Here is a 15,685-nt window from a genome sequence, read left to right on the forward strand (position 1 = left end):
TTCCCAAGTGAAGCCAACTCTTACCCCATGTAATTTAAGCCTCAATCATGACCCTGTTTCCCCCCCCTACCCCCAAGGTGTGTCATCAATTAAATTTACCAACAGAGCAATTTTGCGGGTTGTAACCCTAACCCTAACCCACTCCCCTCCGGCTGCTGTGGGTAACCCTGGGAGATGGCCTTGAGAGAGATAAGGCGGGAATGTGCTTCTGTTTTTGGCTGCTGTGCTGCTTTGTCGGTTTCCCATTCCCCTTGCCTATGGCAACTCGAGAGCAGGCCAGGGATGCTTTGTGAGTTGACACACAGGCCACACCCACCCCAGTTCTGCGAAGGGGAAAAACATTATGAAATGTCACGTGACGGTAACTGGATGTGGTGAGTTTGACATTCATATTCTATACCATCCAGTATCAAGAGAGGTTTTAATCATGGATGTGGAGCGTCATACATCGATATGGATTTAGTTGGTCTTGATTTGTGATGAATGTGATTATCAGTATCCAGTTAGCTGAGGACAATCTTATACAGGTGAAAATTGAAAAATTAGAATATCGTGCAAAAGTTCATTTATTTCAGTAAAGCAACTCAAAAGGTGAAACTAATATATGAGATAGACTCATTACATGCAAAGCGAGATACTTCAAGCCTTGATTTGTCATACTTTTGATGATTATGGCTTACAGCTCATGAAAACCCCAAATTCACAATCTCAGAAAATTAGAATATTGTGAAAAGGTTCAATATTCTAGGCTCAAAGTGTCCCACTCTAATCAGCTAATTAAGACATAACACCTGCAAAGGGTTCCTGAGCCTTTAAATGGTCTCTCAGTCTGGTTTAGTAGGAATCACAATCATGGGAAAGACTGCTGACCTGACAGTTGTGCAGAAAACCATCATTGACACCCTCCATAAGGAGGGAAAGCCTCAAAAGGTAATTGCAAGAGAAGTTGGATGTTCCTAAAGTGCTGTATCAAAGCACATTAATAGAAAGCTATGTGGAAGGGAAAAGTGTGGAAGAAAAAGGTGCACAAGCAGCAGGGATGACTGCAGCCAGGAGAGGATTGTCAGGAAAAGGCCATTCAAAAGTGTTGGGGACTTTCACAAGGAGTGGACTGAGGCTGGAGTCAGTGCATCAAGAGTCACCACAAACAGACGGATCCTGGACATGGACTTCAAATGTCATATTCCTCTTGTCAAGCCGCTCCTGAACAACAAACAACATCAGAAGCGTCTTACCTGGGCTAAAGAAAAAAAGAACTGGTCTGTTGCTCAGTGGTCCAAAGTCGTCTTTTCTGATGAGAGCAACTTTTGCATCTCATTTGGAAACCAAGAACCCAGAGTCTGGAGGAAGAATGGAGAGGCACACACTGCAAGATGCTTGAAGTCCAGTGTGAAGTTTCCACAGTCTGTGTTGATTTGGGGAGCCATATCAAACAGAGACAGAAAGTATAAATCCTCTTATCAGTGAATTGCTTTTATTGGGCAGGTGAATATAATATTTTCTTAGGCTGCCATTGAAATAAGAACCACCATGAGAGGGATCATATAAAGACAAATTTATGTTCTATATGAACATATCAGGTGTTTTGCATAAAGCTGGGCAAGAACAGAGAACTTTTCCTTAAGGAATGATTGTTTATGATTGAATATCTTGTGTGAAAATTGGGCTCAGAAGAAATAACGTTGTCAGTCAGATTTCTATTTTCTTTTTCATTGTTAGCTTCTCCTTCATATTGAGATCAGGCCTCAGGACAATAATGTAACACTTGGGGATGAAGATGCAGCCCAGCAGGCCAGCACTAGACACCAAGATGGAGAAGACCTGCACAGCTACCATGTACTTCCCTTTGGTACTCAAATATGCAGGCACAAAGGACACCCAAACACTGCAGAAGATCAGCATGCTGAAGGTGATCAGCTTGGCTTCATTGAAGGCCCCAGGTAGATTCCTGGCCAGAAAAGCCACTGTGAAGCAGATGGCAGCCAGGAAGCCCATGTATCCAAGGGCAGTGTAAAATATGGCGATCGTTCCATCATTGCATTGTAGAATAATCTCTCCAGGCTGGGAGTTCATGTCAGAATCAGGGAATGGATGAGAGATTCCCAACCAAAGAATACAGATGATCACTTGGACACCAGAACAGGCAAAGACAATAGAGTAGGTGAAAGTCTTCCCCAACCATCTCCTCACTCCATTCCCTGGTTTTGTGGCCAAGAAGGCCAAGACCACTGTGACTGTTTTGGCCAAGAGAGATGTAACAGCCACTGAGAAGATGATGCTGAAGGTTGTCTGTCGGAGAAGGCAGGTAGCTCTCTTTGGACGGCCAATGAAGAGGAAGGAGGTCAAGAAGGAACCCAGGAGGGAAATGAGGAGGATGTAGGAGAGGTTCCGGTTGTTGGCCCTGACTATGGGAGTTTCTAAGAATTTGGTGAAGATTCCTAAGACAAAGAGCGTGGTGAAGGAGAGCAAAAGGGCAAAGAAAGCCAGGAGGATTCCCAAAGGTTCATTAAAGGACAGGAAGGTTATAATCTTTGGAATGCACTCATCTTGATTTTTGTTTGGGTAGTGGTCTTCTGGACATCTAGTACAACGTTCAGCATCTGCAAAGAATCAAGACAATCTTTCTTTTATTTCATCCTGTTTCCAATTCTTTCATATCCTCTGAAGGATGCCTTTTAGGTGTGTCTTTGCTCCAGCGGTTTGAGTCCTGGCACTGTGGGGCAGAGTGAGCTCCTGTCACTCACCTCAGCTTCTTCCCACCAAGCAGTTCGAAAGCATGTTATATACGAGTGAATAAATGGGTACCACTTTGGTGGGGAGTACGAGCTGGTACTTTGTGCAGATGGTTAGACTCCTGCTAGCACTGGACCTTCCTGGTTGCGACACACATTCACAAGGTGGCTTCGGTAGAGGGAGAGGGCCCCAATGACATTGCAGGAAAGCTACTCATCTTTCTTTGTGGTGCAGATCCCCCCCCCTTGGAAAGCACACCAGCCAAGCAGTCTTAGGTAACCAAGCTACTGCTCTGCATTAGCATTGTAGTCTCCTGGCTAATGTAACAATGCCCTACGCTACATAAATAAAAGATTATCTTTTGAAATGAAAGAGCCAGAACAGCTAAGAATGGCCTGCAGAAAAAGGCCATTAACTGATATCCTTCTTATACTCCAAGGAATTGGGGGGATGGGGTGGAGGATACGCTTTTCCTAATTCTTTTCTGCCACCCTGCTCAACAAATGCTGCATCTGCACTTGTTGATGGCCTAACGGCTTTCAGATTCCTTCTCCGAGGTCAACTCCGTGACTCCGTACAAATCATAAGAGTTGGAAGATACTTTCAAAGCCACCTAATCAGTGGTGGGTTGCCCCCCGGTTTGGACCGGTATGCAAGAACCAGTAGTAAAACTGCCGGGAGGCCCCGCCCACTTCCCCGGATGTCGTCATCAGTGATCTGTGCATGCCGTCATCAGCGATCACAATCCCGTTGCGAACCGGTAGTAAGGTAAGTAGAACCCACCCCTGCACCTAATATATATTTATTACAAGATTCCCTAGAGCAGTGGTCCCCAATCCCTTGTCCCAGCCTGCTGTTGGTCTGCGGACTGCTGGGAACCAATCTGCGCAAGCAGCAGGCTAGCATATGAACAGGATTATGTTGCATGCATGCAACCATCCCCTCCTCCCTGCCACCACCGCTGCTGCCGGTCCACAGACTCAAAAGGGTTGGAGGCAGCTGCACTAGTGCACTTCTGAAAGAAGACCTTCCTGTGTCTATCTGATGACCTCATGAGCTCAGCACCTCATGTGGCAGCTAATTCCACTGGCTGACAGCAATTCAATTTGGCATTTAAGAGGAAGCCGAACGAGAGGATTCCAGTTTAGGAAAACAGAAAACGTTTTGACAATTTTTAAAATCAACATCACCAGGGCCGCCTACCTTCTTGAGTAGAGATGGTCCCGTCCATACAGGAAACACAGTCGTAGCAACAAATCGGCTCATCTTCCCGAATTACCTTAACAAATCCTGCACGGCAGCTATCCACACACCGAGAAGGTGGCAGACTCTAAAAGAACAAATATTCATTTAAAAAAAAAAAAAAAGCTTGGGACAGGCTTAGCTAAGGAAATGACACATAGTGATGGCTTGGCCAATCTTGTGCCTTGGAGCTTTGCCAAGCTGACCATAAAATCCAGATCTATGCAATGAAGGCGATAAATATTGCACCTTTGTTTCCACTCCTCCACTAATTCCTTTCTATTTTTTTGTTTTATCCCCTTATCATATTTGAGATAGGAAACTAACCCCATTGGACATTGAATTTTTGGTTTGCAATTAGTGTTGAGTCTCAGATAGAAGCCCATCTCTCTTGTGAACAGACTGCAATGCCTCTGATGAAGTGCACCATGAACCATAAAAGCTCTGGGATCAAGTTTAAACCTGGCACAGCCAGAAATGTCTCTCATTTTTCTTCCCCCCTTATCTATCTGTCTGTCATCTATTATCTGTCTGTCTGTCTCTCTGTCTATCATCTGTCTGTCTGTCTATCTGTCTGTCTCTGTGTCTCTCTGTCTATTATCTGTCTATCATCTATCTTTCTATCTATCTATCTATCTATCTATCTATCTATCTATCTATCTATCTATCTATCATCTATCTATCTATCTATCTATCTATCTATCTATCTATCTATCATCTATCTATCTATCTATCATCTCTGTCTGTCTGTCAGTCTGTGTCTATCATCTGTCTGTCTGTCTGTCTGTCTGTCTGTCTGTCTGTCTATCTATCTATCTATCTATCTATCTATCTATCTATCTATCTATCTATCTCTCATCTATGTATCATTGTCTGTCTGTCTGTCTATCTATCATCTATCATCTATAGGGAAGACATGATAGCAGTGTTCCAATATCTCAGGGGTTGCCACAAAGAAGAGGGAGTCAAACTATTCTTCAAAGCATCTGAGGGCAGGACAAGAAGCAATGGGTGGAAACTAATCAAAGAGAGAAGCAATTTAGAACTAAGGAGAAATTTCCTGACAGAACAATTAATCAGTGGAACAACTTGCCTGCAGAAGTTGTGAATGCCCCAACACTGGAAACTTTTAAGAAGATGTTGGATAACCATTTGTCTGAAGTGGTGTAGGGTTTCCTGCCTGGGCAGGGGGTTGGACTAGAAGACCTCCAAGGTCCCTTCCAACTCTGTTATTCTATTCTATTCTAACATACAACGGCCGTGAAAAAAAAGGGTCTGTCTGTCTGTCTGCCTGTTTATCTATCTATCTATCTATCTATCTATCTATCTATCTATCTATCTATCATCTATCTATCATCTATCTTCTATTTAATAATTTCTTTCTCATTTTCTCTCTCTGCCTCATAGAGATTTGAGATCTGTCTCAACCCTAACATTTAAATTTTAAGGCATTCTCTCCCACTTTTTCTGTTCAGTTGTGAGATATCTACTCCAGTGGTTCTTAACCTTTTCTTCACCATGGACCCTTTTAAACACCTTTTGTGGCCATGGACCACCAAGACTTAATTCAAGATTTAAAGCACTAGACTACATCAAATATTTTTGGATCCCCTGTGATGACATCATGCCCCCCCCCCCAGAGTCCGTAGACACAGGTTGAGAACCATCGATCTACTCCATATAATTCATCCTTTGTCACTTATCTGAACATTGCTCGGGACAGTTCCTCCCATTGCAAACTAGCAACGCTAAAACTGATCCACAGAAATTGGACTACAAAATTGTAATTGGGCTTTGATTGTGTAATGCTGGAAGAAAGAAGACTTGTTTATTATTGAAGAACGGACAAGAACGAAGTTGGATTGATTATTTTCAAGCAATAACTGATTTAAATAGTTATATTCAGATATGAACAAGGGGAGTTAAAGTGCAAAAAGGAGATAAATCTATAGATGGTTAGCATGTTTTTTTTAATATGTTTGTTAAATGCTATACCCTGTATTTGCTCTGGGAAGTCCGGAGAGGGGGGGAGGGTTGGGGCAGGAGGGGGGAGGAGGGAAAGGCAAATATGTGAAAATTTTTAAAAAACTTTTTAATAAAAAAAAAAAGAAAAAAAGAAATTGGACTACAAAATGTTATGCCCTTCAGATACAATCAATGCATTGAAATAATTTCTCCATACCCGGTTAAGCCAATTTGGCCATATAATGTCATCCACACTGATAGTGAACTTGAGTCCTGAGGATTCGTGTCTTTGTAGACTCCCAAATTTCACACAAACAACAGACTTATTGGGAAACTTCACCCAGTTCACAATGTCGAAATTGGCTGCCAGCTCTCCATTCTTCTCTAAATACACTCCACTCATAGAGATGTTGTAGAATGGGGAGTTTTGCAAGAAAGGGTGAAGCTGGTAAGGCAAAATAAAGAGAAGGTTGAAATAAATAGCAAAAACAAACTTGACATTTTATTTCTGCAAATAATTTTATTTATTTCTGATAGCAGTATTCCAGTATTTTAGGGGCTGCCACAAAGAATTTGGGGTCAACTTATTTTCTAAAGCACCAGAGGGCAGGACAAGATACACTAGATGGAAACAAATCAAGGAGAGAAGCAACCTGGAATTAAGGAGAAATTTCCTAAGACTTACAACAATTATTCAGTGGAACAGAAGTTGCCTCCAGAAGTTGTGAATACTTCATTCCCGGAGGCTTTTCTAGAAGAGACCGGACAGCCACCTGTCTGAAATGGTATAGGGTCTCCTGTTTGAGTGGGAGGTTGGACTAGAAGACCTCCAAGGTCCCTTCCAGCTCTAGTCTGAATTGAATCTACATTTTCTCTGGGGGTGTGGCCTACTTTTCTAGATCACATGTTAACTCAATGGAGTTCTGAGGAAAATTCTGGCTGAAGAATTGTATTCTGCTTCAATGTGGCCACAGTTTAAGTTAAAACTGTCCCATGGGCAGACTTGTGAATTGCCGTAACAAACCAACAAATCAACAAGCAAGCAAGCTGAATAGAAGATGGAGAAATCTTCTCCCACAATTGCTGTTCTCCTGGATTTGGATTTGGAGATACGGTGCCTCCAACTGAGAGATGACCTCAAGTCTTTAAGACAGATAACCCCTGATAGATGTTTCCCTTATGAATTTACACACCATAAAGCAGTGGTGAAATCTGAACCGGTTTGCTGGCCGCGCATACACGCTGCGCATCAAACGTGCACTGCATGCACATGCGCAGTGCGTGCCAAACATGTGCTGCATGCACGCATGCATAGTACGCACCAAAAGGAGGCTTGGGAAGGTAAGTAGAACGGGGGGGTCAGCTGTGCCGCGGGATTTAGCTTTGCTAGAAAGCAGGATTTCCTGCTTTCTAGCTAAGCTAAACCCCGCGGTACAGCTGATCGTCGGAAATACTGGTTCGGAGGAACCAGTAGCTTTTTTAAACTACCGGTTTGCCCATACCGGTAGCTTTTAAAACTGCCGGTTCAACTGAATCGGTAGCTAGCTACCAGTTTTTTTTTAAAATTACCGGTTCACCCAAATTGGTAGCTTTTTTAAATTACCGGTTTGCCCAAACCGGTAGTTTTTATCACTACCAGTTCGCTGAAACCAGAGTGAACTGGTAGCATTTCACCCCTGCCAAAAAGCCTCTAAAATAGTGGCCATCACCACATCCTCTCTAAGCTGTCAAAATCCTCTAGAAATATGGTGCCCATGATTGTGCACAATACTCTGGGCATGTCTCACAATACTCTGGGCTGAGTGGAGGGGGATGAATTCTCTTCGATATCATGTTTCTTCTCAGGTGGCTCAGAACTGTTCTAGCCCTTTTAAGCAGCTCTCTTATGCTGCTGACTCATGTTGGGGCTTGTTGTAAATGGGAACATCCAAACTTTTTTCAGATATGGTGTTTCTAAGCCACGAATCTCCTCTTGTACGTATGCTCGATTTATTTTTCTCCCTAAATGTAGTGCCTTCAATTTTACTCTCTTTAATGACTTTCTTTTTTCTTTCAGCCCAATTTGAGGTGGGCTGGGAACAGTGGTGGTGTTCAGTCAGTTCTATCCAGTTCGGGCAAACTGGTAGCAACGACTGCGGGAGGCTCCGCCCACCCGCCTGGACGTCATCACATCCTATTTTTGATGAGATGGTCCTGCATATACACAGAGGTGGTGCGTGTGCTCACATTTGCGAACTGGTAGCAAAGGTAAGTGAATAGAACCCCTGGCTGGGGAGCATGTTCTTATTCAGCTCAGTGATTAGTATGGACCGGAAGATTAAAGTTGATTAGATTCTTGAGATCACAGCTATAGAATTGCCTATTAGAGTCTTTGTTCAGTGGAGGTCTCTGTGCTGAGAAGGGAAATACCTGCCATGGTTGCAGCCTTCGAACTTCCTGCCCGTCTCCACCGTCCTTGATCATCCTCTTTGAGAGAGAAGAATAGGCTGTATTGAACGCCTGTGCCACAGTCCAGATGGCATTGTAAATGCGGTTGCTATCCAAGGAGTAGATCTTTTCTATCTCTTCTTGTGGGAGGCTCTCCACTTCTTTCTCTGTGCATGTTTTGTAAGCTTTCACAGACAGAGGGTGCTTTGTGTAGGAGCAATGGAATGCATAATCTGCAAAACTTTCACAGGAATCATGAAAGGATATGTCATATGTTGTCCTCTGCTTTGTCTGGATCATGAAGGAAAAAATACCATGGATGTGTTGGAAAAGTAGAAGTTCAGTAAAAGTCAAGTCACGGGTCAAATCCCACAAAGCTGTTGTGATCCATATTTTACCAACTATGGGTTCTATCAAGCCAACAGTCAACTGTTGAATCATCAGCAGTCCATCATAGAAGTCATAAGTTTCAGTGTAATGAATCAATACATTGACTTGCCTCCACTTGTGAAACAGAATGGGATGGTTCTGGACCACACTGTACTTATTCAGTCTCGAGAATCTTTTTGAGAAAATCACGCAAACTCCAACCCTGACCAGTTGAGCTGAGAAGGACTTTATGAATCTGTCTCCATTCTCTGTGTCAGCAGCAATTAGTCCAGTTAATGTCCACTTGAAATGCTGGAGCAATTTGACAATACCCCAATAGTGTGTTCCTTCTTCAGGAACTGTCCGGTAGAAAAAGGGGAACTGGTTTTTATCGCTCAGAACTGGAGAAACAAAAGCATAAGTCACCTGACAAAGAAAGGGAAAGTTGATTCACATTATTTGACATATGGGTTACTCAGATTGTTAGGTGGAAAAAAGAATGATCTTTATGAAGGAGGAAAGATTCTTCCATTGCTAGGAAGACCATGGGGTAAGGACAGAGTTTCTTTCCTTTTGTGGGGAATGCTTCTTCCCTTGCTTGGGAGTGTCCTTCTCATCCTGATGATGCTCCACATCCCCTTCTGACTGGTGTAGGTGAAAAATCATAAAGCTTCTTCCATATTTCATTCGTACTTTTGGGTGTGGACAAATAGATCACAAATTATGCATGAACCATCAGTGTGTTACAGCTGTCAAAAGAACCAATGGAATTTTAGGCTGCAGAGCAGTGGTGAAATCTAAAATTTGTTACTACCGGTTCTGTGGGCATGGCTTGGTCGGTGGGTGGGTAATACGATTGGGTGGGCGTGGTCATTAAAAAAAAAACTTTTAAAACTATTTTTTCTTTGGCGAAGAGGGTGTAAAAAAATGCTTTCAAAAGGCTCTGATGATCCCGGCTGAATTGCCTGATCGGCAGAGGCTTTTTTTCTTTTAAATGCCTCTGACGATCAAGCTACTCAGCTTGGATCGTCAGAGGCATTTAAAAGAAAAAAAGCCTCTGCTGATCAGGCAACTGAGCTTGGATCGTCAGAGGCATTTAAAAGAAAAAAAAAGCCTCTGCCGATCAGGCAACTGAGCTGGGATCATTAGAGCCTTTTGAAAGCATTTTTTACAACCTCTTCGCTCTGAAGAGGTTGTAGAAAAAATGCTTTTAAAAGCCTTTGACAATCCCAGCTGAGGCGTGTGATCATCAGACGCTTTTGTTTGTACTTTTAAAAGCATTTTTTTGGCTGAAGAGGTTGTAGAAAATATGCTTTTAAAAGTAAAAAAAAAGCCTCTGATGATTGTGCGGCTCAGCTGGGCATGGGGGTGGGCAGGGATTTTTGCTACCGGTTCTCTATATTATCTAATATAGAATTTTAGTTAAATATAAATGAGAAAGTTTATAATTCTCTGTAGACCCGTTAGATAAGGACAGGAGTACATATTAGTTTTTTTGATGTATCTCTCAGCATTCAGCCATGATGGATTTTTTTTTTGTTTAGTGTTATTTTTTTCTTTTGTACACAAGTTCCTTTTTTCATTGTTAGTGTTGGATGTTTGTTAATCTTTTTTATGTTTTCCTGTTTTGTATTTTATCTTTGGTGATAAAAGAAAAATAAATGTTAAAAAAATTGCAGAATCTTATTTTGCCTCTGTAATGGAAAATGTTTATACAATCTCATCTTTCTTGGCCCACCCACTTCAGTGTGGCTCTTTATTAGTTTTTACTCTAATAGTAATAGTAATAGTAATAGTAATAGTAATAGTAATAGTAATAATAATAATAATAATAATAATAATAATAATAATAATAATAATAATAATAATAATTTTATTTCTATACCACCCTTCTTCTGAAGGACTCAGGGTGGTGTACAGCCAATTTAAAAGCACAAGACACAACAATAATTAAAAATTAAAATAATTAAATAGATTTGGCCGATTTAAAATCCCAAAAAAATTAAAATACCCCAATTTAAAATTATTATATTGATAGCCCGGCCTGGCGGAACAACAGGGTCTTCAGTGTGCAGCAAGACTCAAAATCTTACCTCAAGGGTATTGAAGGGAAGGTATAGTGGTGGCCCATTCTTGGAACATGTATATCTAGGTCTGGATGCGTCCGGAGTACTGTGTAAGATTCTGGATATGATATTTTCAGTAGCAATAGCACTTAGACTTATATACTGCTTTATAGCCCTCTCTAAGCTGTTTACAAAATCAGTATATTGCCCCCAACAATTTGGGTCCTCATTTTACCCACCTCAGAAGGATGAAAGGCTGAGTCAACCTTGAGCCTGGTGAGATTTGAACTGCCAAATTGTAGGCAGCCAGCAGAAGTAGTATGAAGTAATGCATTTTAAGCACTGGGCTACTATGGCTCAGTGGGACATTGATCAGCTGGAAGGGGTTTGGAGGAGGACCCTGACTCCTTGGTGATGCAGGAGTATAAGGAGATGCCTATATGAGGACCTCAATTAATTTGTAAATTCCTCCCCCCACAACAATACCTGTGGGATTTTGTAGATGCTCAACATGGTTGAAACCTGGATGGAGATATCAGAGTCAGTTCCTTCAAGGACAGCCAGAAGATGATTCTGACTTCTTTCACATTTGTAATTTGGGATGTTTGCTTGTCCAGCTGAGAGAAGGTTGAACAAAGAATCTGTGGTTATTCTTGTGTCAAAATAATTCTCATGAAGGTTGTAGCCTAGGGTGACATTGGACAAGATCTGAGGATCCTGGTTGACACCTCTCAGGGCAAATAAGAAGGATAGGAGGTTCACACGTACTGTGGCTTCTCTCCTGCAAAATAAACCCGCCAGGTAGGTTGGGCTAAGAGAGAAAGTCTGGCTCAAAGTAATTCAGTCCACAGTTAAGGGTAGAACTTCGGTTTTCCATCCCTGTTGCCAGTCCAACACCTTAACTACCACACTACCTTGACCCCAGAAACCCAGAATGGCAGGTGAATAACAGGTGAGATGTTAGTAATCAATATCAAGTGATAGGAAAGAGGTTGTCTGAAACTAAATGGCACCTCAATTCAGGCTGTCAAAGGACTGGGAAGACAGGATCACAATGTTCATAAGACTCAATAAGGAATTTATAAGAGCCGAGGTGGCGCAGTGGTTAGAGTGCAGTACTGCAGCTACTTCAGCTGACTGTTAGTTCAGCAGGTCAGCAGATCAAATCTCACTGGCTCAAGGTTGACTCAACCTTCCATCCTTCTGAGGTGGGTAAAATGAGGACCCAGATTGTTGGGGGCAATATGCTAATGCTAATGTACTATGCTAATATGCAATATGCTATATGCTAACTTTGTAAACCGCTTAGAGAGGGCTATAAAGCACTATGAAGCAGTATAGAAGTCTAAACAATAACAATTTAGTCCAACTCCCCGCTCAGGCAGGAGACCCTACACCATTTCTGACAAATGGCAGTCCAATCTTTTCTTTAAAGTCTCGAGTGATGAAGCTCCCACAACTTCTGAAGGCAACTTCTGTTCTATTGGTTGATTGTTCTCACTGTCAGAAAGTTCCTCCTTATTTCTAGATTGAATCTCTCCTTGATCAGTTTCCATCTGTTATTCCTTATCTGGCCTTCAGGTGCCCTCCTCTCTGGGGCAGCCCCTCAAATTTTGGAAGACTGCTATCATGTCTCCCCTGGTCCTTCTCTTCACTAGACTAGCCATGCTCAGTTCCTGTAACCGTTCTTCATATGTTTTAGTCTCCAGTTTTTCAACCAGTGGTTGAAAGTGGTGGGTTCCTCCCGGTTCAGCCTGGTTTGTGAGAGCCGGTAGCGATGACGATATGACATCACCGAACCGGTTCTCTGTCTTTGGGAGCTGGGCCCTCCCGCCCGCCCTGGCGTTATGCTGACCTTATATGTCGGTTTTTTTGCCCAGCTGAGAGGTGCGGCAGAACGGATTGCCGCACCTTAGCTGGGCAGATTCACAACGCGCTTGCGCGAAGCGCAAGTTTGGTGTCCTGCGAGCGAACCGAGCATGCACACGGCAATTGCACATGAAGCGCGCACACGAAGAGAACCGGTAGTAAAGCCGGTTAGAACCCACCCCTGCTTTCAACAGTCTTTCTGCAACTATTAAGTGGGGAGCCCACCTTCACCAGACCTCCTCCTTCATTTTCTGAGAGATTGTTTTACTGCCTCAGTTCTCTTACTTAGGGCAAAACCATCTGATCTTCCCTAATCATATCAAACATCAGATTGTATTTGCCCAAGACAGACTCACCTGTGGGAAGAAATGGTGGGCAATATCCTCAAAGCACCAGCTAGGTTTATCTGAATGTTTTGCAGAAATCTGCTTCTTTACGTTTATTCCTGTTGGATCCAGTTCTACCTTTTGCTCTATTAGAGCAAAAATCAGCTCCGTTCATTGAATGGCCAATGGGGACTTGGCAGTTCCTTCTCATTGCTACACTAACTGTTGTTTTTTCAAACATTCTACAAAACATGTTTTTTTCTTAGTCTAACACTGGCGACTCTGATGGATTCATGGAGGGAGGATCCTAACCAGATTAAGAGCAGAATGATCTCACTATCCCTCAGGTTTTAATCCATCTTCTTCCTCTGTGCTGCATTCTGCTTTCGTAGAAATATGTATGTTCCCAATATATTTCCCTAAAATCAGCAGCACATTCTGCTATCTAAGGCAGGCAGAGAATTGAGCCAACAACTGTAGGAAACTTACACAAGATATATGCTTGAGGGAGAGATGTCAAAACTGTACAGTCGGAGCTGAGTTTTTCTTAGAGAGAGTATTCCCCCAATGAGATAATCTCCTGGCCTATAGTGATTCAATGGCTCCATTCCATACTGTTCAAAAGTCAAAGGACACTTGACCCTCTGCACCCCACAGGCTGTGTGGGGCAGAATTAGCATCAGGAACAGATACTGCAGGTTCATCCTTTCTATGGCCTTGCAACCCCTCTTCTCAATCAGTCAGAAGGAAAGTTGGAGGCAACTGAAGCTCCCTTGAAGACCAAGGCCATTCAGAGTCTTTCTCAAAGCAGATGGAGCCAGCCACCGTTTCCACATCTTTCAGGGTTTGGGAAGAAGTCAATTCTACCTTTGAACAACTTATTCCTGGCTCTCAAGTAAGAAGGGAGACATTTATTCCCTTGCTTTCCAGGCTGATGCAAATTGTCACATGGGTTGGTACCATCACAGGTACATCTGGAGAAAAACATGTTTGCAAGAGCTCACTGATGCAATGCTATTAGGCTTGTTGTGGATTGATAATGATAATGAGAGCATATGCACCAATTCCTTGTGTGTGTCCAATTCCTTGTGTGTCCAATCACACTTGGCCAATAAAGAATTCTTTCTTTCTTTCTTTCTTTCTTTCTTTCTTTCTTTCTTTCTTTCTTTCTTTCTTTCTTTCTTTCTTTCTTTCTATCTATCTATCTATCTATCTATCTATCTATCTATCTATCTATCTATCTATCTATTTATCTGGGGAAAAGATTAGGATCTTTTACCATGAAACAGATTGCCCAAAACTAGGATCCGGGTAGTCAGAGTTCATGTAAAGTGCTTTGTAATAGTCCAGACAGGAGGTGATCCAAGTGTGAGTGACAGTGACTAAGAGTTCCCAGTCTAATAGTGGGTGTAACTGGTGCACAACCTGCATCTGTGTAAAAGTACTCCTACCGTGGCTGCCACTTGCTCCTTGATTAGGATCTCCTAAGAATCTACAAGATCCCTAAATCATCTCAGTGGTGAAAGATCAGGGGTGGTTGGGTGGGAGATGGGGTGGTATATTTCTGGGAAACATGATTCCAGTGTTTTATACCAGTTAGGTATTCCAGATATCTGGGTTAAAAGATGTCTGGAGTACTGCTGGCACAGAACAACAACAACAACAACAACAACAAAATGAACACAAGCGACAGCCACTGTTAATGCCTATCCATTTCAAGGAATTATTCTTCTATGTCTTAAAGAGGTGTAGACATCATTTCCTCAAGAAGCCATCACCCGAGTTGACAATTTTTGTGTGGTACTCAAAACTTCTTTTTCCTTTTTTTAAAGGAAGTTGTAGTAAAGATCATCTCAATGCACACTTTCAAGAATTCCCTTCTCAAGATTACAAGCCCCCAAGAAGACATGCCAAAAGACAAAACTATTGTGATTCTTCAAAGCAATTTTTAAAAACTACACAATTTGAAGAAATAGTGACAGAAAGAGAGCAAAAGTAATGCTATATAGAGAATACAATTACAGTAAAGACATTTCTGCAATACTAATTGCCTCATTAAATTTGATATAACACTACACTACAATGGATTTACAAATTGCCTTTTGACATTAGATTTATATGGCAGTTATGTGCTGTTTTTCTGAAATTTTTTTTTTATAAACTTTAGAGCCCAGAAGCCTCTGAGTTATTGCTGAAAATGCTGAGGAGAAAAATTCCTCTGAGAATCAGAAAGCCTACTAAGCGCTTTGCCTTTTCATAAAATAAAACAAAATGAAGTAAAATAAAACAAAATAATAAAATGCAATGAAATAAATAAAAGTTTGTTTTGTGACTTTTAAAGATAAAAATGTGATTGATTTTGGCTTGAAATACCAGTTTAAGCACATATTGTCATGGAGAAAATTTTATAAGAACTGGCATGATAGTACATAATCAATTGTTTCATCAACCTCATTAGATATTGATTCTCTATCCAATCAATTTCTTGTTTATACTAGTTTGGATAACTTGCTTTTATACCTTATCAGAACTCTGTTCCAATTTACATAAGAACATAAGGAGGGACTCCAGCTCATATTAGTCTCCGCTTTTTTCTATCAAATTAAAAAAAAAAGTGCTTAAAGGTAATTGTGTCCTCATCTTTGGTTGGGAAATTTTTTTTTTACACACTCACTGAAAGCATCCATA

The 15,685-nt window shown here is 41.7% G+C and overlaps 1 protein-coding gene across 1 annotated transcript; it reads right to left on the bottom strand.

The window, feature by feature from the left end:
• Positions 1-1,689: 1,689 nt before the first annotated feature.
• Positions 1,690-13,701, bottom strand: LOC139309852 (vomeronasal type-2 receptor 26-like). Its single transcript, XM_070934051.1, has 6 exons — positions 13,613-13,701; positions 11,289-11,583; positions 8,350-9,162; positions 6,158-6,385; positions 3,937-4,063; positions 1,690-2,600 (listed from the first exon to the last, which is right to left on the bottom strand). The coding sequence occupies exons 1-6, from the start codon at positions 13,699-13,701 to the stop codon at positions 1,690-1,692; spliced, it is 2,463 nt and encodes an 820-aa protein (XP_070790152.1).
• Between the last annotated feature and the right edge of the window lie 1,984 nt (positions 13,702-15,685).

Source organism: Pituophis catenifer, unplaced genomic scaffold, assembly GCF_029215685.1.
Source record: "Pituophis catenifer annectens isolate HBS135680 unplaced genomic scaffold, rPitCat1.0.hap2 SCAF_2, whole genome shotgun sequence".
Classification (NCBI taxonomy): Eukaryota; Metazoa; Chordata; class Lepidosauria; order Squamata; family Colubridae; genus Pituophis; species Pituophis catenifer.

Coding starts and splice junctions, on each gene's coding strand:
- LOC139309852 (XM_070934051.1), bottom strand. CDS start 13,701: ATGAACCTGCAGTATCTGTTCCTGATGCTAATTCTGCCCCACACAGCC. Junction 11,584..13,612: donor TGTCCTTTGACTTTTGAACA/GTATGGAATGGA, acceptor TTTATTTTGCAG/GAGAGAAGCCACAGTACGTG. Junction 6,386..8,349: donor GAAGGCTGCAACCATGGCAG/GTATTTCCCTTC, acceptor TTGCCTTACCAG/CTTCACCCTTTCTTGCAAAA.